At 48.3% G+C, this 26084-nt stretch overlaps 1 protein-coding gene across 1 annotated transcript in view; it reads right to left on the bottom strand.

Moving 5' to 3' along the window:
- Positions 1 to 26084, bottom strand: part of TOGARAM2 (TOG array regulator of axonemal microtubules 2) — a 181111-nt gene that overhangs the window by 54331 nt on the left and 100696 nt on the right. Inside the window, exons 5-10 of the mRNA XM_082251010.1 lie at positions 23818 to 24038; positions 22426 to 22592; positions 12045 to 12079; positions 7802 to 7950; positions 4847 to 4982; positions 1012 to 1188 (exon numbers count right to left, since the gene is read on the bottom strand). Coding sequence (XP_082107136.1) covers positions 1012 to 1188; positions 4847 to 4982; positions 7802 to 7950; positions 12045 to 12079; positions 22426 to 22592; positions 23818 to 24038 — 885 coding nt within the window. The remainder of the gene's footprint in view (positions 1 to 1011; positions 1189 to 4846; positions 4983 to 7801; positions 7951 to 12044; positions 12080 to 22425; positions 22593 to 23817; positions 24039 to 26084) is intronic.

The following is a 26084-nucleotide window of genomic DNA, read 5'->3' as shown; positions in this document are numbered from 1 at the left end:
GAGTGCGACATTGCGGCGGACAGATCGGACCCCTAACTGACATTTTTGACACTTTTGGGGGGACCAGTGACATTACTACAGTAATCAGTACTAAATATATGCACCGTTACTGTACTAATGACACTGGCAGGGAAGGGGTTAACACCAGGGGCAATCAAAGGATTAAATGTGTGCATAGGGGGTGCTTTCTAACTGTGTGGGGGATGGGCTTGCTGCATGTACACAGAGACCTGTGATCCTAAAAAGGAGGATCCCTGTGTTCAGTACTGACAGAACAGCGGTTTGCCGTGTTTACATCATCAGACCGCCGTTCTGTCTCCGCGGGGAGCGATCGCGGGGGCCTGGCAGACATCGCGGCTGCCGGAGCTGCTGATTGGTTCCCCCTGTAGCCAAGTGCAGTGCTCCCCCACTAGTGGTACTACAAAGCAGCATACAGGGTACGTATTTTCGCAGGACAGAGCGGACCTGCCGCGGTAAATCCTGCCGGGGTAAATCCTGCCGGGGTAAATCCTGCCGGGGTAAATCCTGCCGGGGTAAATCCTGCCGCGGTAAATCCTGCCGGGGTAAATCCTGCCGGGGTAAACAATCAGATATTCTTCACACAGAATTCAAAATGTTCAGAAAATTTGGAATTTGTTAGAAGATGAAATGAATTCCGAAATGAAATCAGGAACATAACGAATCCATCCGAGACGAAACAAATGTTTCCGTTCTGTAGAAGTCTATCACCGGCAGAATGTCAAATTCTATAAGAGGCTGAGAGCTGCTTGGGTGGGGACGGAGCCCCTAGTGGTGGGAATGAGTAGTGCAGTATGCAGTCAATGTTCAGCCTGTATTCCGGGCGTCCCCAGGCGCACACTGCGCTTATTGTAAGAACACGGGGCACCATCTCTGGCTGGGCTGGATGGGACCCATGAGCCCTCTTACTGCACCTAAACACCAGAGCCTCATGCCTCGGGGCTATACGCAGAGTGTAATGGAGCAGCAGTTTCAATGTCCACGCCAACCTACCGGAAGAATGGCGGAAGTCGCTGGCGGAAGGTTCCGGGTTGGCGGTTGGGATGCTGGGCAGGGATGGTCGGCTGACCCATTTGTTGAGGCTGATGTTGGCTCCTCCTCTTCTCTTCTCCGCACTGATGGGGACGGTGTTCAGTCCACTCAGGGTGAAGGAGGTCACCGACACCGGTTCTGCAATACACCAATCAGAGACTACAGTACAAACTCCCCCAACCTTCTACCCACACTTGGGCGCATCACGGGTATAAATACCCTAAAGTGGGTGTAAACCTCAGACATGAAATCTGAACAAAGCACATCCCTCTATAATATGTACTTATCTCAGTCCAGAGCACTGAGTGCCATTTCTGTCTGCTGCCTCCTTCCTCTGCTATCTGCATGAGTCTCCTCCCCCTCCTTCCTCTGCTAACTACATGAGTCTCCTCCTCCTCCCCGCCCCTTCCTCTGCTATCTGCATGAGTCTCCTCCCCCTCCTTCCTCTGCTAACTACATGAGTCTCCTCCTCCTCCCCGCCCCTTCCTCTGCTATCTGCATGAGTCTCCTCCCCCTCCTTCCTCTGCTAACTACATGAGTCTCCTCCTCCTCCCCGCCCCTTCCTCTGCTATCTGCATGAGTCTCCTCCTCCTCCCCGCCCCTTCCTCTGCTATCTGCATGAGTCTCCTCCTCCTCCCCACCCCTTCCTCTGCTATCTGCATGAGTCTCCTCCTCCTCCCCGCCCCTTCCTCTGCTATCTGCATGAGTCTCCTCCTCCTCCCCGCCCCTTCCTCTGCTATCTGCATGAGTCTCCTCCTCCTCCCCACCCCTTCCTCTGCTATCTGCATGAGTCTCCTCCTCCTCCCCGCCCCTTCCTCTGCTATCTGCATGAGTCTCCTCCTCCCCGCCCCTTCCTCTGCTATCTGCATGAGTCTCCTCCTCCTCCCCGCCCCTTCCTCTGCTATCTGCATGAGTCTCCTCCTCCTCCCCACCCCTTCCTCTGCTATCTGCATGAGTCTCCTCCTCCTCCCCGCCCCTTCCTCTGCTATCTGCATGAGTCTCCTCCTCCTCCCCTTCCTCTGCTATCTGCATGAGTCTCCTCCTCCTCCCCCCCTTTCTCTGCTATCTGCATGAGTCTCCTCCCCCTGCTTCCTCTGCTATCTGCATGAGTCTCCTCCCCCTCCTTCCTCTGCTAACTACATGAGTCTCCTCCTCCTCCCCGCCCCTTCCTCTGCTATCTGCATGAGTCTCCTCCTCCCCGCCCCTTCCTCTGCTATCTGCATGAGTCTCCTCCTCCTCCCCGCCCCTTCCTCTGCTATCTGCATGAGTCTCCTCCTCCTCCCCACCCCTTCCTCTGCTATCTGCATGAGTCTCCTCCTCCTCCCCGCCCCTTCCTCTGCTATCTGCATGAGTCTCCTCCTCCTCCCCTTCCTCTGCTATCTGCATGAGTCTCCTCCTCCTCCCCCCCTTTCTCTGCTATCTGCATGAGTCTCCTCCCCCTGCTTCCTCTGCTATCTGCATGAGTCTCCTCCCCCTCCTTCCTCTGCTAACTACATGAGTCTGCTCCTCCTCCCCGCCCCTTCCTCTGCTATCTGCATGAGTCTCCTCCTCCTCCCCGCCCCTTCCTCTGCTATCTGCATGAGTCTCCTCCTCCTCCCCACCCCTTCCTCTGCTATCTGCATGAGTCTCCTCCTCCTCCCCGCCCCTTCCTCTGCTATCTGCATGAGTCTCCTCCTCCTCCCCGCCCCTTCCTCTGCTATCTGCATAAGTCTCCTCCTCCTCCCCCCCTTTCTCTGCTATCTGCATGAGTCACTTCTGATAAGTTTTCCTGACACCAAGAGATAAATGGTGACAGGGGAGGAGCTCCAGCGCACAGCCTGTGATTGACAGCCTCAGCTCTGTTCCTGTGTGAAGGGGGGTGTGTCCCTTCTCTCCAAGAGCTCTCCTCCGCCCCCTTTTTTTCCTGAAATCTCAAACAAGCTTCCTGTGTGTGATATCTCTGCTGCTCCCACCAGTCCCTCTGCTTTCTTATTATAAACTGACCATGCTTGGCATAGAAACACCCATCCCAGTGTGGTCAGTTTTCTGGCTGTGCTGGGACAACAGTCTACCTGTCCTCCAGTGGTCAGACTTGTGCTGACACCCCCCCCCCTACACTGCTGGGAAGAATAGTAGTTGTAGTAGGGGTAATAGTAGTAGTAATAGAAGTAATAGTAGGGGTAATATTAGTAGTAGTAGTAGGGGTAATATTAGTAGTAGCAGTATGGGTAATAGTAGTAGTAGTAGGGGTAATAGAAGTAATAGTAGGGGTAATATTAGTAGTAGTAGTAGGGGTAATATTAGTAGTAGCAGTATGGGTAATAGTAGTAGTAGTAGGGGTAATAGAAGTAATAGTAGGGGTAATATTAGTAGTAGTAGTAGGGGTAATATTAGTAGTAGCAGTATGGGTAATAGTAGTAGTAGTAGTAGGGGTAATAGAAGTAGTAGTAGGGGTAATATAAGTAGTAGTAGTAGGGGTAATAGAAGTAGTAGTAGTAGGAGTAATAGAAGTAGGAGTTATGGAAGTAGTAGTACAGGTAATAGAAGTAGTAGTAGTAGGAGTGATAGAAGTAGTAGTAGAAGTAGTAGGGGTAATAGTAGTAGTAGGGGTAATAGTAGTAGTAATAGAAGTAGTAGTAGTAGGGGTAATAGTAGTAGTAATAGAAGTAGTAGTAGTAGGGGTAATAGTAGTAGTAGTAGGGGTAATAGAAGTAATAGTAGGGGTAATATTAGTAGTAGTAGTAGGAGTAATAGAAGTAGGCGTTATGGAAGTAGTAGTACAGATAATAGAAGTAGTAGTAGTAGGGGTGATAGAAGTAGTAATAGAAGTAGTAGTAGTAGGGGTAATAGTAGTAGTAATAGAAGTAGTAGTAGTAGGGGTAATAGTAGTAGTAATAGAAGTAGTAGTAGTAGGGGTAATAGTAGTAGTAATAGAAGTAGTAGTAGTAGGGGCAATAGTAGTAGTAGTAGGGGTAATAGAAGTAATAGTAGGGGTAATAGAAGTAATAGTAGGGGTAATATTAGTAGTAGTAGTAGGGGTAATAGTAGTAGTAGTAGGGGTAATATAAGTAGTAGTAGTAGGGGTAATAGAAGTAGTAGTAGTAGGAGTAATAGAAGTAGGAGTTATGGAAGTAGTAGTACAGGTAATAGAAGTAGTAGTAGTAGGGGTGATAGAAGTAGAAGTAGTAGGGGTAATAGTAGTAGTAGGGGTAATAGTAGTAGTAATAGTAGTAGTAGGGGTAATAGTAGTAGTAGTAGGGGTAATAGAAGTAATAGTAGGGGTAATAGTATTAGTAGTAGGGGTAATAGAAGTAATAGTAGGGGTAATATTAGTAGTAGTAGTAGTAGGGGTAATAGTATTAGTAGTAGGGGTAATATAAGTAATAGTAGGGGTAATATTAGTAGTAGTAGTAGTAGGGGTAATAGAAGTAATAGTAGGGGTAATATTAGTAGTAGTAGTAGTAGGGGTAATAGAAGTAATAGTAGGGGTAATAGTATTAGTAGTAGGGGTAATAGTATTAGTAGTAGGGGTAATAGTAGTAGTAGTAGGGGTAATAGAAGTAATAGTAGGGGTAATAGTATTAGTAGTATAATGCACTATTTATTTTTATAGTATATTGGCCGGTTTTGCATTGCACACAGTCGCAGGGGGGGTGGGGCAGGATTTTCAGGGTTAAAACAGGTGCTGAGAAGGAGGAGGAGGAGATTTATTGCCTGTCAACCACCCTCTGAAAGGTGAACCATCACAGAGCGCTTTTCAGAGGGGTGGTAAGGACTGCCCTTTATTAAAGTAAAGTTGTCATAGATTTGCACTGACCTCCCCCTGCATCCGCTCCTTGAAGCCTCTCCCACAACTGCTGCTGGCTCCGCCTCTTCTGGTTTCGGATTGTCTCCATTTCTTGCTGTTTCTGCCGCATTTTATCCTGAGCGGACTTTGATATGGAGAAGCTGACCTGAAATAACACAGAGATGGGATTCCTACATTGCCATCAAACTCATTGTATCTTTTCTGTGACTGCTAACCCAACCCCCTGCAAATTTCCACTCGTCATTTAGCGGGGTCGGCTAATGAAAATGGCCCTTGCACTTCACCTGCAGCTGCAGCAACCCCTCATTTCTGCCCCCACCTTGTCTTTGTAGTTGGCAGCACAAAGGAGGACAGAACTCCTCCACCAGATCCTGTGCTTCTCCATGCAGCTGCGGAGAGGCTCATCTCTGCCCCCCAGCCAATCAGCAGCAGAGAGGAGGAAAGAACTCCTCCTACAGATCCCGTACCTCTCTGTGCAGCACCCCTTGTCCTTGCCTGCCCATGTCTCAGCATTTAGCAGACTCTGGCAGCAGACCCCAGCCCTCCTCTCGTCCTCCTCCAGACCCTGCACATTCCTCTTCCCAGCTCCACCCCCAGCTTCTTCCCAGCAGCAGCACAAGGTAAGAAGGGGGTGCACTGTAATGTAAGGGAAGGTGGGGGCTCTTGATTTTTGGATGGTGGGGAGGCTGTAAGGGGGGTGCTTTGGACATCAGTCCTGTCTTACAGATACAACTGGTCCTTTAACCACTTCCATACCGGGCACTTTTACCCCCCCTCCTTCCTGCCCAGGCCAATTTATAGCTTTTAGCGCTGTTGCAATCTGAATGACAATTGCGCAGTCACATAACACTGTACCTACACCAAATTTATGTCATTTCCCCCCACAAATAGAGATTTCTATTGGTGATATTTCATCACCGCAAGGTTTTTTCTTTTTTGCTAAACAAATAAAAAAAGACCGAAAAGTTTTAAAAAAAAAAAATTTTTTTTTGTTTATGTTATAAAATTTTGTAAATAAATACATTTTTTCCTGCACTGATGAGGTGGCACTAATATGCAGCACTGATGGGCACTGATGGGCACTGATAGGCTGCACTGATGAGGAGGCACTGATATGCAGCACTGAGGAGGAACTAATATGCAGCACTGATGGGCACAGATAGGTAGCACTGATATGCAGCATTGGTGGGCACTGATAGGGGGGCATATTGTTCCTGGGTGGATTTATTGTTGCTGGGGGGAGGGGTATATTGTTGCTGGGGGGGGGGTATATTGTCCCTGGGTGGATTTATTGTTTCTGGGGGGGGGGGGTATATTGTCCCTGGGTGGATTTATTGTTCCTGGGGAGGGGGTATATTGTCCCTGGGTGGATTTATTGTTCCTGGGGGGGGGTATATTGTCCCTGGGGGGGTATATTGTTATTGCTATGGAGGGTATTTTGTTCCTGGGTGGATTTAATGTTGCTAGGGGGGTATATTGTTGCTAGGGGGGGTATATTGATCAAGGGTGGATTTATTGTTGCTGGGGGGGGTATATAGTTGCTAGGGGGGTATACGGTTTCTGGGGGGGTTGGGGTATATTGTTCCTGGGTGGATTTATTGTTGCTGGGGGGGTATATTGATCAAGGGTGGATTTATTGTTGCTGGGGGGGGGGGGAGTATATAGTTGCTAGGGGGGTATACAGTTTCTGGGGGGGTTGGGGTATATTGTTCCTGGGTGGATTTATTGTTGCTGGGGGGGGTATATAGTTGCTAGGGGGGTATACGGTTTCTGGGGGGGGGTATATTGTTGCTGGGGGGGTGGATTTATTGTTCCTGGGTGGATTTATTGTTCCTGGGTGGATTTATTGTTGCTGGGGGCAGAGAAACTTTTGCAGTTCTTTTCTTGTTAAAATTACCAAATTGCAGCTCATAATGATATTTGGTTCTTTATTCTGTAGGGGGGGGGGGGAATGGGAGGTGGGTAGGGGGCGGAGACAAGAGGTGACTTGGGGATGGGTTGGGCTACCTGTATATTTTTTAGTGATGGTTGATAGGCTGAGGGTGATGAATACATTGTATATATATATATATTAGGAATGTTCGATACAATGATGGGACACGCAGGATACTTTGTATTCCATCCCCCATTGGTAGTTTTTGGGGCCTCACACATTTATATTTCAGCACAGAGCTGTCTGATATTTTGGGGATCTCCAATGTCCATGGCTTCCTGTGGTGGGGGTTGTTTTTATGGGGGTATTTTTGTAAAGAATAAATGCAGATCACCATTTACCATCAGGGGGCAGCCAGGTGCAGAGGTGGTTCCCCCAGTGGTATGACGCCGGTTGGGTCAGAACCAAACCCAGTTTAGTTCTACCAGGAGCTCCCAGAATCTTCCACACACTTCATCCAACAAATCGTCCAACAATCCCGCCAAGAATAACAGAAACAAAAACTCCAACACTAGCAGGGGGGGGCCCATGATGGCCGTAGGTTTGTCTCCCGCCAGTTACCAGCGTTGCTTAGCAACAGGGAAGCTCTGCTGACATAGGCTTGTTGGTAGAGGTGTCTCACAACTTTATTGAGAGTAAGTGGACAAACACTTTGCAGGTTATTTTCCTATGACAGGGTAATTATACTGGGGGTGGGGGGAGATTATACTGGGGGGGGGATTATACTGGGGGGGAGAATATACTGGGGGGGAGATTATACTGGGGGGGGATTATACTGGGGGGGAGAATATACTGGGGGGGGAGAATATACTGGGGGGGGAGAATATACTGGGGGGGAGATTATACTGGGGGGGATTATACTGGGGGGGGGAGAATATACTGGGGGGGAGATTATACTGGGGGAGAGATTATACTGGGGGGGGAGATTATACTGGGGGGGGGGGGACATGTCAGAGGAGAGCAATCAGCACCTCTACCCCCAAAACTGAAATACTGGCTGTGCTATGAGTAATATCAGAGGGAAGACGCACCCGCGAATAGTTCTCCTTCCCCTCCTCCTCCTTCACAAGCTGCGGAAATTGTGCGCCATCGGTGGATGGAGTTGGTAATATGGAATTGGATGGGATTGGATCCGAATCTTCCACAGCAGTTATATGACGGCTTTCAGCAGGATCCGCATCTGTGCAAGGAGCAGAGGAAGACAAACACAGACATTAGAGAGAAGTTTGTGTTTATTTGTGCTAAAAACAAAGTTACGATGAATCCATACTAAGTTGGGTCAGTGCCGGTTCACCGATGCGGGAACCCTATGAATCCACTGAATCCACTGCGGGTTCCCGCATCGCATTCAAATCGCAGGCAGTTCACACTGCCATATGCCAATCACTGGGGGGGGGTCAATACAAAGTTAACGACACCCCCAGATCAGTTCGCATTACGCAGTGCAATCTGTCAGTTCAGACACAAATCGGATCACATAGATTGTGAACGACCATGCGATCCAATTCTGCTTCGGACCCAAAAAAGGGTCCTGTGCAACTTGTGTCCGAATACGATGTGAATTCAGCCATACAATCTGGACAATCTGTGTGGCTGAATTTGCATCACACAGACATCCCATGTGATTTGCAGAGAAGTGCGCTCCGAATCACATGCAATGTCTGTCATGGCACTGATGTGAACCGGGACTTAAGGTCAGTAGCCCTGGTCTTCACACCTGTTCAGCACAAGACTTCAGTGCAGTGTCTATAGACATGAGCAGAGATAACAGAGAAGGGTGGAGGAAGGACTGACTTTAATGCTCGTCCTGTGCCTTCAGGTGACCTTCTCTGTTGTCTCTGCTCGAACTTGGTGTATTCTTCACTCTTCTCTGATTCTTGGATCATTGTTTGGATTAGGAGGACCTAACTTGACCATCATTCACAGTGCCCCGAGTCTTCTACTGAGTCTGAGAGCCCCGAGTCTTCTACTGAGAGCCCCGAGTCTTCTACTGAGTCTGAGAGCCCCGAGTCTTCTACTGAGAGCCCCGAGTCTTCTACTGAGAGCCTAAAGTCTTCTACTGAGTGCCCCGTGTCTTCTACTGAGTGCCCCGAGTCTTCTACTGAGTGCCCCGAGTCTTCTACTGAGTGCCCCGAGTCTTCTACTGAGAGCCCCGAGTCTTCTACTGAGTCTGAGAGCCCTGAGTCTTCTACTGAGTCTGAGAGCCCTGAGTCTTCTACTGAGTGCCCAGAGTCTTCTACTGAGAGCCCCGAGTCTTCTACTGAGAGCCCCGAGTCTTCTACTGAGTGCCCCGAGTCTTCTACTGAGTGCCCCGAGTCTTCTACTGAGTGCCCTGAGTCTTCTACTGACAGCCCCGAGTCTTCTACTGAGAGCCCCGAGTCTTCTACTGAGTGCCCTGAGTCTTCTACTGAGAGCCCCGAGTCTTCTACTGAGAGCCCTGAGTCTTCTACTGAGAGCCCCGAGTCTTCTACTGAGTGCCCTGAGTCTTCTACTGAGAGCCCCGAGTCTTCTACTGAGAGCCCCAAGTCTTCTACTGAGAGCCCTGAGTCTTCTACTGAGTGCCCCGAGTCTTCTACTGAGAGCCCCGAGTCTTCTACTGAGTCTGAGAGCCCTGAGTCTTCTACTGAGTCTGAGAGCCCTGAGTCTTCTACTGAGTGCCCAGAGTCTTCTACTGAGTGCCCCGAGTCTTCTACTGAGTGCCCCGAGTCTTCTACTGAGTGCCCTGAGTCTTCTACTGACAGCCCCGAGTCTTCTACTGAGAGCCCCGAGTCTTCTACTGAGTGCCCTGAGTCTTCTACTGAGAGCCCCGAGTCTTCTACTGAGTGCCCCGAGTCTTCTACTGAGAGCCCCGAGTCTTCTACTGAGAGCCCCAAGTCTTCTACTGAGTGCCCTGAGTCTTCTACTGAGAGCCCAGAGTCTTCTACTGAAAGCCCCGAGTCTTCTACTGAGTGCCCCATATCTTTAACTGAGTGCCCGGGGTCTTCTATTGAGTGCCCCAGGTCTTCCACTAAGGGGCCCTGGGTCTGACAGCCAAGTATGTCACAGAGTTCACCAGGTCTTCTACTGGGTGTCTTGGGTCTTATACTGAGAAGCACTGGGTCATCTAGTCAGTGCCCAGTACCTTCTACTCAGTGCCCTGGGTTTTCCCTACTGAGTGCCCTGTGTCTTCTACTAAATGCTCTAGGTCTTCTACTAAGTGCCCCAAATCTAGTTCCCTAGGTCTTCTACAGAGTGACCAGCATTTTCTACTGATGGTCCTGGGTTTTCTACTGAGTGCCCCAGGTCTTCTACTGAGTGTCCTGGGTCTTTTAATTAATTTGGTCTTCTACTAAATGCATTGGGTTTTTTAATGAATACCCCAAGTCTTTTACTGGGGGTCCCAGGTATTTTACTGAGTGGTCTGAGTCTTCTATTCAGTCTTCTACTGATAGCCCTAGGTCTCCTATTGAGTTCCCTGGGTCCCCTTTGAGATGTGGAGATGATACATTTTATGCATTATACATTTTTGCAATATTGTATATTGTATCTAGTTTTTATTCCATCTATTATTTGTTGTGTCATCATAATGTGACAATACCGTTTTTAGGCCAATTACTTTTTGTTTAGTTAAAAACATGATATTAGTCTTAGATTTGATCCGAAGTGGTCATCATGGAATCCTATCAGCCCCTCAATACATTAATCTGTGTGACCAGAGGTGCCCTGGCTCTATTAAAAACCCTAAAAATGCCCCTGTACCCCAACATTTATAGCCACATGGGTACCTCAGCCGCCTTTACCCTCTGTTCGAAGGTCCTGTTTTTGCATGGCCTCGTTAGCTGCGTCGCGGCAAAATCGGGGACAACTCAAAACGGGACAGATTTTGAAATCTCCGATTGTGTTCCGGGATGATGAACATCGGCCATGACACATTCCATGGATTTTAGGTGACAGTCACCCAAGTGGCTCTAGATTTTGGGGTACATTCTGACACTCATTAGGAAGCCACTTGGATAAACTGTGAAATGTCTTTAACAACTTCTAACAATTTGTCCCAATTCATCGGACTTTTCTCTGCCATAAAACCCCAAACTGGAGACAGAAATCTATTTCGTTTATTTGAAATGACTTCTATAATGTATCTGTTCAGGAACTACAAGACCCATGAGGCCTTGCCATTCTTGGGCTTGCAGAGCATAAAAGGACATGTAGGGCATCCCTTTAGCTCAGCCTGTGGCATGGCATGCTGGTACTTGTAGTTCTGCCACATCAGGTTACTCATGCCTGACAACAATTTATAAACAGTAAATGATTCTTTATTGGCATTTAGTGACTCCGTCACATCCATTGTGCTCCGTGTCACCGACTTGGAAAGGTCTCCCCTGTCATTATCCCCTCATTGTGCTCAGAGTTTGCACTGTGTAGCAATAATCATGGCTACTTTGTCTCCGGCATTGTGTGTGTGAAATAATTCTCCCCCCCCCCCTCCCCCCGGGGAGGTCTGACAAGTGCACCGCTAATTACCCCGCACAATGCACACACAATTACCCGACTATTCATGGCGCGGCTCTCCGGGTCCTGCCAGGCACATCTCAGCCATGGACATGGAGCCAATGAAGAGCTGGAAGACTAAATCCATATAATAAGATATCACGTATCCTCCGAACTCCAGAGATCTTCATAAACCAGGACTCTGCTCCTTCCTCTAATACTCTGCACTGCTGGAGGACTCTGCTCCTTCCTCTAATACTCTGCACTGCTGGAGGACTCTGCTCCTTCCTCTAATACTCTGCACTGCTGGAGGACTCTGCTCCTTCCTCTAATACTCTGCACTGCTGGAGGACTCTGCTCCTTCCTCTAATACTCTGCACTGCTGGAGGACTCTGCTCCTTCCTCTAATACTCTGCACTGCTGGAGGACTCTGCTCCTTCCTCTAATACTCTGCACTGTCGGAGGACTCTGCTCCTTCCTCTAATACTCTGCACTGCTGGAGGACTCTGCTCCTTCCTCTAATACTCTGCACTGCTGGAGGACTCTGCTCCTTCCTCTAATACTCTGCACTGCTGGAGGACTCTGCTCCTTCCTCTAATACTCTGCACTGCTGGAGGACTCTGCTCCTTCCTCTAATACTCTGCACTGCTGGAGGACTCTGCTCCTTCCTCTAATACTCTGCACTGCTGGAGGACTCTGCTCCTTCCTCTAATACTCTACACTGCTGGAGGACTCTGCTCCTTCCTCTATAACTCTCCTTTTTACATAAACACTACATGTATAATTTTTTATTGTCACACTCACCGGACATCCTGTAGGGTTGAAGCTCCAAGGCAAAGCTGTAAATGAGAGATAAAAGCATTTAATGAACAGTGAGAAAAGCCCCAGCATTCATGCTTCAGTATCCCGCTCCTGGTTAAGTTGCCTCTTTATAACAAATGTAAGTTACACCTCACAGACTCCTCTCCTTATACCTACAGTCACGTCTCTGCCTATGTCAGCTGTGCAAGGTTGTGTCACTTCCTTTTCAACAGCCAATCCTAAAATAACTACTAAGACAGGGGTCCTCATAGAAGCCATTCTCAACCAGGGGTCCATGGAAGCCTAGGGTTCCTGCAGAGGTTGTCAGGGGTTCCTTCAGAGGTTGTCAGGGGTTCCTTCAGAGGTTGTCAGGGGTTCCTTCAGAGGTTGTCAGGGGTTCCTTCAGAGGTTGGTAGGGGTTCCTTCAGAGGTTGTCAGGGGTTCCTTTAGAGGTTGGTAGGGGTTCCTTGAACTGTGGCTAATTGAGCCCACATTTGGTGGTGCCTGCCTAGTTCCAAGGCCAACATCGCTTGGCAGAGCCAGCTACATGACGCCAATCATCTTTTTAGCTGTCTGTAAGTAGGGCATCCTTGCCGCTAGCCACAAGTAGGACATTCTTCCCACTGACCACCAATGTAAGGGACATTCTTCCCACTGACCTCCAATGTAAGGGACATTCTTCCCACTGATCACCAATGTAAGGAACATTCTTCCCACTGACCACCAATGTAAGGACATTCTTCCCAATTTTGTTTATTAAAAGTCTTGCAATCAATAAGCATAAAATCAATATACATAAATAAATATATACATATTTACATGAAAAGGGGGGAAAAAAAATACATAGCAAATTCTGCTCTCAAATAAAGACTGCCTTTACAGCAAAAACAAAACTCACATCATGAAACACATCATTACCAGGAAAAATAATCTTAATAAGACTCACACCACCACACCAGACATCAAACCTGCGAGGTCAAGAAACAAAACCACCCCCATTATGCATGCAGCCCTTCTTCAAAAATGAAGATATTAAAGAGGAAGTAAACCCTCCTCAGGAAGTTGTACCTATAGGTAAGCCTATGATAAGGCTTACCTATAGGTACTGTAAATATCTCCTAAACATGTACGGTTTAGGAGATATTTACCTTTAATGCAGCCAGTGACGTCACTGGCGCATGCGCTCTGAAGGAACGGCTGATCGTGCCGTTCCTTCAGAGCCCCGTGCCATGACTGTCGGCTCCCGTGCGCGTGCGCGGGAGTGACGTCACCGCGGCTCCGGCCAATCAGATGGCCAGATGCCGCGATCCCGGAAGACGGGCGACTGAACATGTCGCTCGTCATACAGGTAAGAGAGCGGCACGGCGGGGGCTCGTTCTAAGGTAAGTATTTCATAATGAGCTAGTATGCGATGCATACTAGCTCATTATGTCTTTCTCTTGCAGGTTGTAAGAAAAAAAATTTTTTTTTGAACGAGTGTACAACCTCTTTAACTAACAGAAGCTAAGGGCGTGAAAGAAATAGCATAGGAAAAAAGCTTTTCACCCAGAGATGGACAGTTCACCAAAAGCAGGTCTGATATTCCTCCACGCCCTTATCCAGACCGCTCGAGGCTCCCTGCCCTTCTCAAGACCCCGAATCTTCCCAACCTCACCCAGATAATCGTACACCACCACCTCGACAGGGAGGACTTTCTTCCGCAGGGTAATCTGGCACCGTGCATTCCACGTGAAGTAACGGACAACTATACTAACTAGAAAAAGTGTATCCAAATCAAAATCCCAGCAAGTCGGGAATGCCCCGTACACCCACTCCGCATAACTCATGCGATAGAGAAAGGGGATGCCTAGAGCCCTCCCCACCCTTTTATACACCTCTATGTTAAAGGGACACTGGAGCAAAAAGTGGTCCATAGACTCCACTTTACCAACACACTCCGCTCTAGGACAATCCCGATCATCCACAGGGCGATGCTTCAGGTTCCCTCTCACATAGAGCCTTCCATGGAAAGCGAGCCAGGCTTGATCCCTAAACTTCAAAGGGATTCTTCCTAAGTTAATTAAATGCAACCCCTCCCTCATTACGGGGCCTGGGCAATCCCTTAAGGTCAGCGACACACTGAAAGCAGAGCCCAAAATCCTCTTCTCCAGAAGCTTTCTGGGGAGGGACTTGATATCCCCCACTGTCACCTGCCACTGCCTAAGTATTTTCAGACACGGGGCAACATAAGCCGGAAGCTTGCCATGTCGGACTCTCAGACTTTTCACTGGCCCGCCATCTTCCCAACATCGCAGAAAAGGCCTAAACCAAGATTGAAAAATACCCACCCATCCCGGCGGGGTCTCTGCTAACATATTACCAAGATTATACTTTAAAAAAAGCAGAGAAAAGAAAACTATAGGGTTGACCATTCCTAGACCACCCTCCCGCCTGGACAGGTAAGTTACATTGCATTTGATCAGGTTCAGCCTATTTCCCCATAACAGTTGGAAAAAGCAGCTGTACACCCTTGCATAGAGAGATTCCGGCAAGATACAGACAAAGCTGACATATAAAAAGATTGGGATCAGGTAAGTTTTAATCAAGTCAACCCTTTCCCTCAAGGAAAGTTTCCATTTCTTCCAGCTTGCCACCTTGGCATTGGCATTCAACAACCTGCTTCCCAATTTCGATGACCATAGTCACCAGGACCAAATTTGATGCCCAACACTTTAATTTCCTGCTGGGGCTCTGGGAAGGCATCCGGAAGTTCGAAGCTTTCACCCTCCTCACCCATCCAGAAAACTTCACTCTTTTCATGATTGATTTTAGAGCCAGAAGCCTCAGTGTACTGCTCTATCACAGAGACCACCTCCTGCGCCTCCTCCATCCCAGAGATAATAACAGACACATCATCGGCATAGGCCACGACCTTCAAAGGCGGCACACCAGCAATGCCCAAAGGCACCCCACACAACGATCCACTCTCTAAACTTCTTATGAAGGGGTCAATTGCGAATACATATAGCAGGGGGCTCAAAGGACACCCCTGGCGCACCCCAGAGCCAACCTCAAAAGGCCGTCCAACCCAACCATTAACAAGTGGGAAGCTCTCAGCCCCTTTATATAATGTTTTCAGCCAATCAAAAAACCTCCCCTGCAGGCAGTATCTACCAAGTAGCAAATACAGGTACTCATGATTGACTCGATCAAAAGCCTTCGCCTGATCCAATGCCAGCAAGTACTTTCTCCATCCAGCAGCCCTGCATCGCTCCAAAGCCTCCCGGACAGCTAAAATTGCTGAAAAGGTACTTCTGCCCTGGACCGAGCAGTGCTGATGATTGGACAACAAATCGCCTGCTACTGACGACAAGCGCCAAAAAAGAATCTTCGCCAAGATCTTTCTATCAACATTGAGAAGACTGATGGGGCGCCAGTTCTCAATTATTGAGGGGTCTTTACCTTTTGACAGAAGAATCACAGCGGATTGCCTCATGGAGGGAGGGAGAGAACCCTCTTCGAAACAGCTGTTATAAACCTCCGCTAAAAAGGGAGCCAGAATGGACTTAAAACACTTGTAAAATTCAGCTGTCAACCCATCTGGCCCAGGCGACTTTTTGGTAGCCAGCTTCTCTATAGCACGAACTACCTCATCCGCTGAAATTGGTTCTGTCAAATCCATCAAAGGCAATGTATCATTTCCCAATCCTGGAGTAGAATCCAGAAAGCTTTCCATCCTGTCCCGACTAAGGTCCTTTCTTCCCAGAAGGTCTGCGTAATATGACCTGAAGATCTCCAGGATCCCTGATCTGGAGTTCACCAGGGAACCCGTACTATCCCTCAGACCTATGACCGTCTTAACTGCTATGCCTTGCTTACAGTTCTGGTAAGGATCAGGCGAGTGATATTTCCCATAATCTCTCTCCAGAACCAAGGAGGCATGCCGGTCGTATTTACACTTCCTAAGAAGAAGCTTTACCTCCGAGATCTCCCCTGGATCTCCTCCATACGAGACAAGACGATCAAGCTTCCTCCGCAAATGCTGGTAGGCAATATACATACCAAGCTGCTTCTTCTTACTTATGGCCTTGAAAAGTCCAATCGCCCTTTGTTTCACAAGCTCCCACCACTCTGACTTACTGCAGCAAAAGTCCAGAATAGAAAACTGTGCCTGAAAAAAAATCCTCAAAGGATTGTCTTACCTCTACATCTTCCAGGAGAGCCGAATTCAGTTTCCAGGTACCCCTTCCCCTGGGTGGAGTGTCCGAGGCATTCAGAGTCACAGACAGCATACAGTGGTCAGAGAACTCCACCGCCCTCAACTCAGGAGCCGAGAAAGCAGAGTTCTCCTTTAAAAAAAACCTATCTATCCTACTCTGACTATTCCCTCTCTGAAACGTGAATCCCGTGCTGCCAGGGCAGTGCTTAATGTGCACATCTACCAGGCCTGCTTGTCTAACCATATCTCTAAGAAAAACGCTATCATAACCCAGCCTGTCTTCAGGCCTAATTATGGTGTTAAAGTCACCTCCAAAGACAACCTGCTGGGATGTAAAAAGGAAGGGCTTGATCTTTGTGAAGAGGCATTTCCTGTCCCATTTTGACTGCGGTCCATAGATATTGATCAGGCGCAGGTCCTGCCCCCTAACAGAGACGTTTAAGACCATGCATCTCCCCATTTCTACCTCAATTACCCGCCGGCACGTTACCATATCGGTTTTAAAAAGAACCGCAACTCCGCTGCAAGGCTCAGCCGCAAGAGACCAAAAGGAGGGACCGCATCTCCACTCCCTTTTTGCTAGATGGACATCGGCCAAAGTATTGAGCCAGGTCTCTTGCAAAAATAAAATCTCAGCATCAAACTCACTGAGCAAAAATAAGGCAATATCATGAGCTCTTGCAGATTTCACGCTGGCGACATTAATGGTCGCCACCTTTATCAGAGCGGGCACTGCCATCAGGATGATTGGGGTAGTCGTTTCTTAACCTCCACCACACTCTCATCACCCGAAACAGCTCTCTTTACACTATGTGACTCCCCCTCATCCATAGATGATAAAGAAATGCATAAATCGGATACTAACTCCTCCCCTGATAAAACCGAAGATGTGTTGCCAAGAGGAACCCCTCCTGGCTCTAACTGTAAGGAGGAAACGACCGCTTTACTGGTTTTCCTCTTTTTCTTTTTCTTCCTCCTTGTCCTCTCCCACCCCTCCTCATCCGAATCCTCCACAACAGAGGGTGAGACATGGGACATGGACACCCCTCCCTCAACCCCATCGACCCCACCACCATCCAGCACCCCTGCACCCTCTTGGCCGCGTTTGCGGTGTTGAGAGACAGGGACTGGAGGTGGAGTAGGCCGAGGGGGAAGATCCACTATACCCGCCCCCCCAGCAGCTTCCGCTAGTCTGGAGGATCTACGCACAGTAGATGTAGGAACAACCACAGGAGGGACAGACTCAGGGACCACATCACTAGGGGAAACAAAATCTGACACAACAGACACAGGAAGGACAGACTCAGGGACCACCTCACTAGGGGAAACAGAATCTGACACAACAGACACAGGAGGGGCAGCAACAATTTCCTCTCTAACTTCAGCTGCTTCATCTTCTTTATCAAGCCTCTGCAGCTCAGTCTCCAATCCTGGCAAGTTATGCAGTGTCTCTGGGCACTGGCTATATGGATGACCCAGCTGCTGGCACAAATTGCACCGAATCTGGGTGCATTCTCTGGCCAAATGGCCTAAATCCTGGCACAGTGAGCACTTCTTGTGGGTGCAGGACGATGCAAAGTGGCCTTTATCACCACATTTATTACACACCTTAGGCTGACCTTGGTAGAAAATGGTCAGCCTATCCCTACCCAGAAAGGCTGAGCAGGGAAGGTGCTGAACTACATCGCCCAGCACCCCCAATTTTAGTGACACTGTCCAGGCCCCTGTCCATATCCCATGCTCATCAAGGACCTTCCGCAGTGGAGTGAGGACCTCGCCATATCGGCGTAGCCATACTAATAAATCAGCCTCTGGTATGGATTCGTTACGCACCAAAATGGTCACTGATTTTATCAGAGGCTGCCTTGAAATCACTTTTGGCACCAAACCACTCCACTGCTGAAGGCCCTTGCACCTCCTAAATCTCTCCCAGAAGAGATCCAAACTTTCAGGTTTTACAAACGACAAATCAAATTCATAACTCCCCACTGGGCAAATTAAAGCAAAAATATCACAGGCTTTAAACCCCATTTCCAAAATCAACTCAGCCACCCTCCCCCTTACTGGTGGAGTTCCATCCCCCACCCACCTCAACTGTACCACATTCCTTCTCCTATACCCACCAAACCTCCCTGAATTTTGACTAATAACAGAATTCCCACCACCCACCCTGGTGCGACTCCCCAAAGCTGAAGCATAGCTTCCAACATTCCTCCCAGCAGAAAATCCATCAGTTTGTTTTAAATTATCTGACACACACTTAGCAGATAGCGATTGCACAGATTCGGGATTGATCTGTGCAATCGAATCTTTCCTCTGCTGAGCAGGAGGAGAAATGTCATTTTTATTTTTCCCAGCATTACTAACCCCTTCACCACCACCCACCACATTCATTGCTTTAACATTAATGTCATTTTTTATACTTGCTGGGATATTTATTATTGCTGTTGTCTTCACAGCAGAATCCATAGTTGATGCTGCACTGGTAAGAACTCCAGCTGTCATCTTCTCTTCCACTAGGACAGGGTTTTCAGCTGTGGAAATAGCATTCTGTTTTAACACAGCAACAGGTGAAACATTGCAGGAGACTTCCATAACTGCTTCCACTTCACTTCCATGTTGATCCCCTCCCCCACCAGAAATCAGCTGGTCAATCAGCACTGGAAGACTGGGAGGCTAAGGTGAACATGAAGCATGTTCATTGGAGCTGGCAGCCATTTTGCTTGCTGTGGGACTACTGGTCTCAGCCAGACCAGCAAAATCCATCCCTCGGGTGTTCAATGCAGGTCCATCCACATTCATCTGATGGTCCGGGGATTCCTCGGTCAGGGATTTTCCTTGCATGTCTGCACTGGGCTTCTCCACAGCAGAATCTCCAATAGGTAGCTGTATGCAGAGCTCCTTCTCACCTGGGACACCATGCACTACAGCAGGTGGGGCAGACATGCTGGAAGGCAGCATGATGTACTGGGATTTCTCCACCAGTACTGGCTTTGCTGGCTTGTATCTCCTCTGCCCATCCTCAGGGATTTCGGATGGATCATCAGAAAAGACAAACTTGTCTGCTTTCAGGGGTGACTCCATCTCCTGGATGAATGTCAGGGATCCATGTCCACTCTCAACCCCCAGGCTGGTTGCCGCTGGTGATTCCCAGTTCTGGCATGGGGGGAGAGGTGCAGAGGCAGATGGAGCCTGGTCATCCATTAACTGAGGCTGCTGATCCATAGAACTTGCTGATGTCTGGCTGGTAAATCGCCTCTCATTGTCAAACTTTTCTTTAAATGCTCCACTTCTGTCTTTCAGCCTTTCCAATAATAAAGATTGTTCCTTTACCTTTTCTTCCAATTCCTGTAACTCAGGCTTCATGGCTGTGCGATTTTTACTCCAGGCCTGGAAATACTTGGTTTTGAAGGATTTGTGTTCAGCCTTCAAAACTTTAAGTTTTTCTTCCGCTCTCCCAATCGCCCTAAAACGATTGATAACCTTCTGGCTGAAGACATCCGCATTCTCACCGGGGCCTGGACCCACAGACAGGTCCTCCACCTCCTCCTCACTAGGCCCCGTGTCATCAGGGGGATCCCTCCCAGGGCCTCCCCCAGGATCAGGCATTGTTCCTGGGCCAAGCTAGCAAGCAAGGCCCAGGCTTGAAAAGGGCTGGATCTCACAGAGAGCTCCTTGGGTGTGTCCTCCTCCTTCTTCCCACTGACCACCAATGTAAGGGACATTCTTCCCACTGACCACCAATGTAAGGGACATTCTTCCCACTGACCACCAATGTAAGGGACATTCTTCCCACTGATCACAAATGTAAGGGACATTCTTCTCACTGACCACCAATGTAAGGGACATTCTTCCCGCTAAGTGGTTGTATGGGGGGCCGTGAGTCTCCTATGTAGATGGACAAGCCGTGCCATATAGCCATGCCCCCGTGACGAAGTTGGAAATGACGAAACGCGTCGGAACGTGGTTATACGGCGTCCACAATGTGTAATCCAAGCAAGGGAGAGGACTGTCTGGAGACCGCTTAGTTGGGCTTTCACCGCGGACATCACGACAGGGTTACCAGCGCCCTCATCCCCATAATAGAGCTATGTGTATTTGTTTTTTGGAAAAGTGAGTGTGATATTTTTAGTTATTGAATAAATTTTGCTATTTAAACGGTATCACGCTATGGAAGTGTTTCTGTTTATATCTTCCGCATACATTACATGAGAGGAGTGTCTGCAGCACAGGGCAGTCATCTGGATGAAGCTTCCTGTTTTGTCTAACGCTGTAGTTGCCTAATCCATGAGAGTGGATAGGCATTGATTTTTGGTGAGTTTGAATTTCAGACATCTGTCCCGGCACTGAAGGTGTTGGCAAGCAAGGGTGGTCCTTTAATTTACACCATTTATCCTGCATGTCTGCACTTTGCATTTTGGACTCCTCATGAATTCACCTTAATATGCTCTATGCACTTTATTAATGGACTTTAATTTATGTGATTTTATTCATTTATCTCATATGTATGCATCTTATCAGTATTTTGAGTAATTACATTGTATCGGCAGTGTGATTCAGTGGGAGGTCATCACCATCCCTGCGCTACTAAAATTCCAGTTAAAGAGCCAGTTCTTTTTTGGTGAATTTTATTTTATATTTATACTCATTTAAGTAGCAGCAACATATTTATATACCACCTTTACTCAAGGGGGCCTTGTTTCCTGTATATCCTGAAGCGCAGTGGATCACAATATTAACTATTTATTTAGTTTTCATCTAGTGATATTTTACACACGTGGTTGTATGGGTACGTCGCTGGTGAGAAAATGGTTTAAAAATAGGGTTGAACTCTCAGACCGGCCTACTCACCAATCAGAAGCCAGGCGTGCCGGATTGCTGGGCCTAAGACTTTTTTCAGTGTAGCACTACTCCCAAGGGAGCGGCTGAGTGTGGGTCCCCCTGGGTTACTGCTAGCAACCACAGTACCTTTAAGCAGGTTTTCAAGTGTGAGCACCTCAGACAAGAACCAGTCCGGTTTCTTTGGTTTTTAGGGTTTATTTGAGAACTTGGATAGGAGAAGGGAGAAGTGGGATACTCCAACAACTGAACTATGCACAATTAGGCAGGGACACTGAAAATGCTGCTTGGCGCTGATTAGCGCCTGACTGATGCTGGTTAACACTGACTGATGCTGGATAACGCTGACTGATGCTGGATAACGCTGACTGATGCTGGATAACGCTGACTGATGCTGGATAACGCTGACTGATGCTGGTTAACGCTGACTGATGCTGGCCTCGGCTAGGCCAGTTACTAGAACTTCACCCCTGACTGTGGAAAAGTCCTTTAAACCCTCTGAGGTACCCCATCCTAGGGTAGCTGTCTTTGATGCAAACTGTATTGTTGAACACTTCAGGGCCCTTGCTGGCACCCCCTTTGCTCCCCAAACTTCAGGGCTTTACTACTTGGCACCCCCTTTACTATGCTCTCCTGGTTAGCTGGCTCCCCTTTCACCTCTCTGGAGTGGTCCCCTCTGCTAGGCAGACCCCTGTTTTTCCTGAAGGTCTGCCCAGCAGCTCCACTCGGTCAGCAACTCTGGATCCCTTGCAGCCCAGCTCAACCTCCGGTCCCTAGGCCGACTGCCTGGACCACCTTCACACTTTACAGGAGGAGAGACAGCCGTCACCTCCTCCTGGGACTGATGCTCCCGCCAAAAGATACCCTGTCACATGCTCCCCTCCAATTGATGTCCAATCCCAGGGTGCACTGCAGGAATGCCCTCCCACTGGAACCGACCAATAGGTTTCCTCCACTGTACAATGAGCTCCCTCATTGGCTGCAGTGGGGACACTCCCTCAGACCCAGTGAATCACACTTGGAAACATATAACAGGCTATACTCAGGGCTGTCTTTAAGGCAGGGCACAAGGAGCAGTCACCCCGGGCCAAGTCATTGTTGTGGGGCCAAAAGTATCTGCCCCTTGAGCCCACGCTGCCTACAAATAGTTGATAAGTAGATTTGGGAGGGCCCAAGATCATGTTTGTCCAGGGTCAAATCGATATTAAAGATGGCCCTGGCTAAACTAATAGATCAGGCCCTCCTGATAAGCAGACAGGGCCACAAATATGCTTTTCCTAGCACCTACCTAGGAGGGCGCTACATCAGTAGGCAAAATTAAAATTCCAATTTGGTGAGAGAAGTCACCTTTTGTGTGTGGCCTCGCTCCTGGGTGAATGTTCAGTATGCCGGGCGCTGTCATTGTGAATCTGATCTGCCGGAAAGCTGGAGGATTTGGAGATGGGCGGTATGAGGACCCCGCCAAGAGATTTCCGCTTCTTCTCTGCGCTGGAGCGCACGTACTGCAGGGAGTTCTGGGGAGTGAAGAAGAAATCGGGATGATCTGCGTGTCCACGGTGAAGAATATTTACAAAAAAATGATTGCACCTAAAATTCTAATATAACATCCCCATTAATTGTTCAGGGAAACTAGAAATTTTCTCTAAAATCATTTTTCTTTAGTTTCTCCATTGGGACAAACATCAATATGTTTCACTAATCTATCCAAACATACAAATGGATTGAAATGATACTGTGACGGTATTCACCATCACTGGGAGTGAGGGACAGATACTTAAGGGACACTGAGAATATGGTTTGGATAACTTAGAATGGGACAGTAATATTTATCAACAATATCTCTTAAGAGCTATGAAGATTTAATCCCACTTTACACTGTGAGACCTATAGCCTGTTACCATGAAGTCTGACTCCTAAATAATGATAGCAATACGTAGATGTGTATTCCATGTACTTCAATGTAGGAGACAGACAGACTGTCATTGGCATTCTTGTCCTATTGTCTGTCTTTTGAGGTGTGATTTGTATTGTGTTAAGGCTGTCTGTTCCATTGTTAAATGTTAATGACCTCACATTGTTCTGTCCAGGTGGCTAGATAATTAGTTCAGGTTAATTCTATTTCTGTATAATGTAATCAGGCAGAGGGGAGGGATTGTGTACACTGTATGGCAGTGGCTGAGTGTACAACTGTTTTATTGGATCGCTAATTTCATGTCCTGTGCCCCATAAGGTCCACCTGGGCGGTAACCTTGTGGGGGAAAACTGTATAAAAGAGCAGCTGTACCATTAAACCTTGAGTTCTACTTCACCCTCAATCTAGAGTCCTGTCTCTCATTGGGGGAATCTGCTACAAGGGATTGCTATGCTCTCCATACTCCCTTGAATAATCACTAAGCTCTTGTAAGAGCTTGTTCCTGATCCTGCTTCACTCTCTGGGGAAAGAGAGGTTCACCCACTGGAACCTGGAGCCTTGTCATAGGTCCAGGGTAGGTAGGAGACAGTGAGACCCCAACCAAGCTGCAGCGGTTTGTTGGGTCTGAGGTGGTTGTGGTGTCTGGTGGAGTGCTTGGAGTGTCTCGGGAAGCACTAGTAGCACACGTCAACGGAGGTACCCGGTCGGGGTGCCAGTTGATCTGTTACAGATATTTTTTATATTCAGGAAGAATTTCTCATTTCCTTCTGGGTGATGAAATGCGTTGAATTGTCATTCGGGGTTTGGTGCAGTCATTGCCATCCTACCTCTGTAATAGCCAATGTTTTCTCCGTCTGTCCTTCCATGGGGTCCCCATTCTCCAGTCCATTCCTCCTCAAGCCGTCCTCCTCTGGGGTCCCTAGGCGAGGTGTCGGACTCTTCTGGATGGGAGGCACAGGCTTTGTGACGGTCATCAACCTCTGTGAGGCGCTCCTTGGAACGGCGGGTTTGAGAGGCGTGTTCACAGAGTTCATGAACTCAGTCGGTGCTGTCATGGTGACAACCGGAAACAATTTACATCTCTTTGTAACATTGTACATCCTGAATATAATATCTAAGAATGGAGACTCTGGCATTGAACCGCACATAATTATTACTTTAACCACTTTTATACCAGAGCCAATTTTTTTCTGTTAAAATGCACATTTTAGGCCTGAAGATTAGTTAAAACCCCCAAACATTTACCCCCCAATACACTCACCGGCTACTTTATTAGGTACACCTTGCTAGTAGCAGGTTGGACCCCCTTTTGTGTTCATTCTTGGTGGCATAGATATAACAAGGTGCGGGAAACTTTCCTCAGAGATTTTCCTCCATAGTGACATGATAGCATCACGCAGTTGCTGCAGATTTGTCGGCTGCACATCCATGATGCCAATCTCCCGTTCCACCACATCCCAAAGGGGCTCTATTGGATGGGATGTGGTGAGTGTGGAGGCCATTGGAGGACAGTGACCTCATTGTCATGGTGAAGAAACCAGTGGTGAGATGATTGGAGCTTTGTGACATGGTGCATTATCCTGCTGGGAGGAGCCATCAGAAGATGGGAGGAGCCATCAGAAGATGGGGACACTGTAGTCATAAAGGGATGGACATGGTCAGCAACAATACTCAGGGAGGGGGTGGGGTTTATACCACTAATGGGGTCCAAAGTGTGCCAAGATCCCCCCCACCCTCCCCCACACCATTACACCACCACCACCAGCCTGAACCATTACCCCCCCCCCCTCCATTACACCTCCCCCACCAGCCTGAACCATTACCACCCCCCTCCTTCCCCCACACCATTACACTACCACCACCAGCCGGAACCATTACACCCCCCTCCCCCACACCACCACCAGCCTGAACCGTCAACCCCCCCCCCTCCCTCCCCCACACCATTACACTACCACCACTGGCAGCCTGAACCATTACCCCTTCTCCCCCACACCATTACACCACCACCAGCCTGAACAATTACCCCCCTCTCCTCCCCCACACCATTACACCACCACCAGCCTGAACAATTACCCCCCTCTCCTCCCCCACACCATTACACCACCACCAGCCTGAACGGTCTACCCCCCTCCCCCACACCATTACACCACCACCACCACTGGCAGCCTGAACCATTACCCCTTCTCCCCCACACCATTACACCACCACCAGCCTGAACCATTACCCCCCCTCCCCACACCAGTACACCACCACCACCACCAGCCTGAACCGTGAACCCCCCCTCCCCCACGCCATTACACCACCACCACCAGCCTGAACCGTTACCCCCCCTCCCATACACACACCATTACACCACCAGCCTGAACCGGTGATAGAAGGCAGGATGGTTTCATGCACCAAATTCTGACCTCCATCTGAATGTCACAGCTGAATTCCAGACTCATCAGACCAGGCAACAATTTTCCAATCTTCTATTCTCCAATGTTGGTGATCTGTGCCAATTGTAGTCTCAGTTTCCTGTTCTTAGCTGACAGGAGTGGCCCCCGGAGTGGTCTTCTGCTGCTGTAACCCATCTGCTTCAAGGTTGGATGTGTTGTGTGTTCAGAGATGGTATTCTGCATACCTTGGGTGTAACGAGTGGTTATTTGAGTTACTGTTGCCTTTCTATCATCTGGAACCAGTCTGCCCATTCTCATCTGACCTCAACAAGGCATTTTCCTCCACACAACTGCCGCTCACTGGATATTTTCTCTTTTTCTCACCATTCTCTGTAATCCCGAGAGATCCCAGAAATACTCAGAGCAGCCCGTCTGCCACCAACAACCAATCCACGTTCAGTCAATTCAATCCCCTTTCTTCCCCATTCTGATGCTTAGTTTGAACTTCAGCAAGTCGTCTTCACCACATCTAGATGTCTAAATGCATTGAGTTGCTGCCATGTGATTGGCTGATTAGCAATTTGTGTTACCAAGCAATTGAACAGGTGTACCTAATAAAGTGGCCGGTGAGTGTATTTTCTGAAACGCGGAGAGTCGGGGGAATAAAATGGTGGCAGTTGCAATTCTTTGTGTCACAAAATATTAGAGAACAGATT

Source organism: Pelophylax lessonae, assembly GCF_965119305.1.
Source record: "Pelophylax lessonae genome assembly, chromosome: 3".
NCBI lineage: Eukaryota > Metazoa > Chordata > Amphibia > Anura > Ranidae > Pelophylax > Pelophylax lessonae.
The sequence above is the reverse complement of the archived record's forward strand: the minus strand, read 5'-3'. Positions and strand labels throughout refer to the sequence as shown.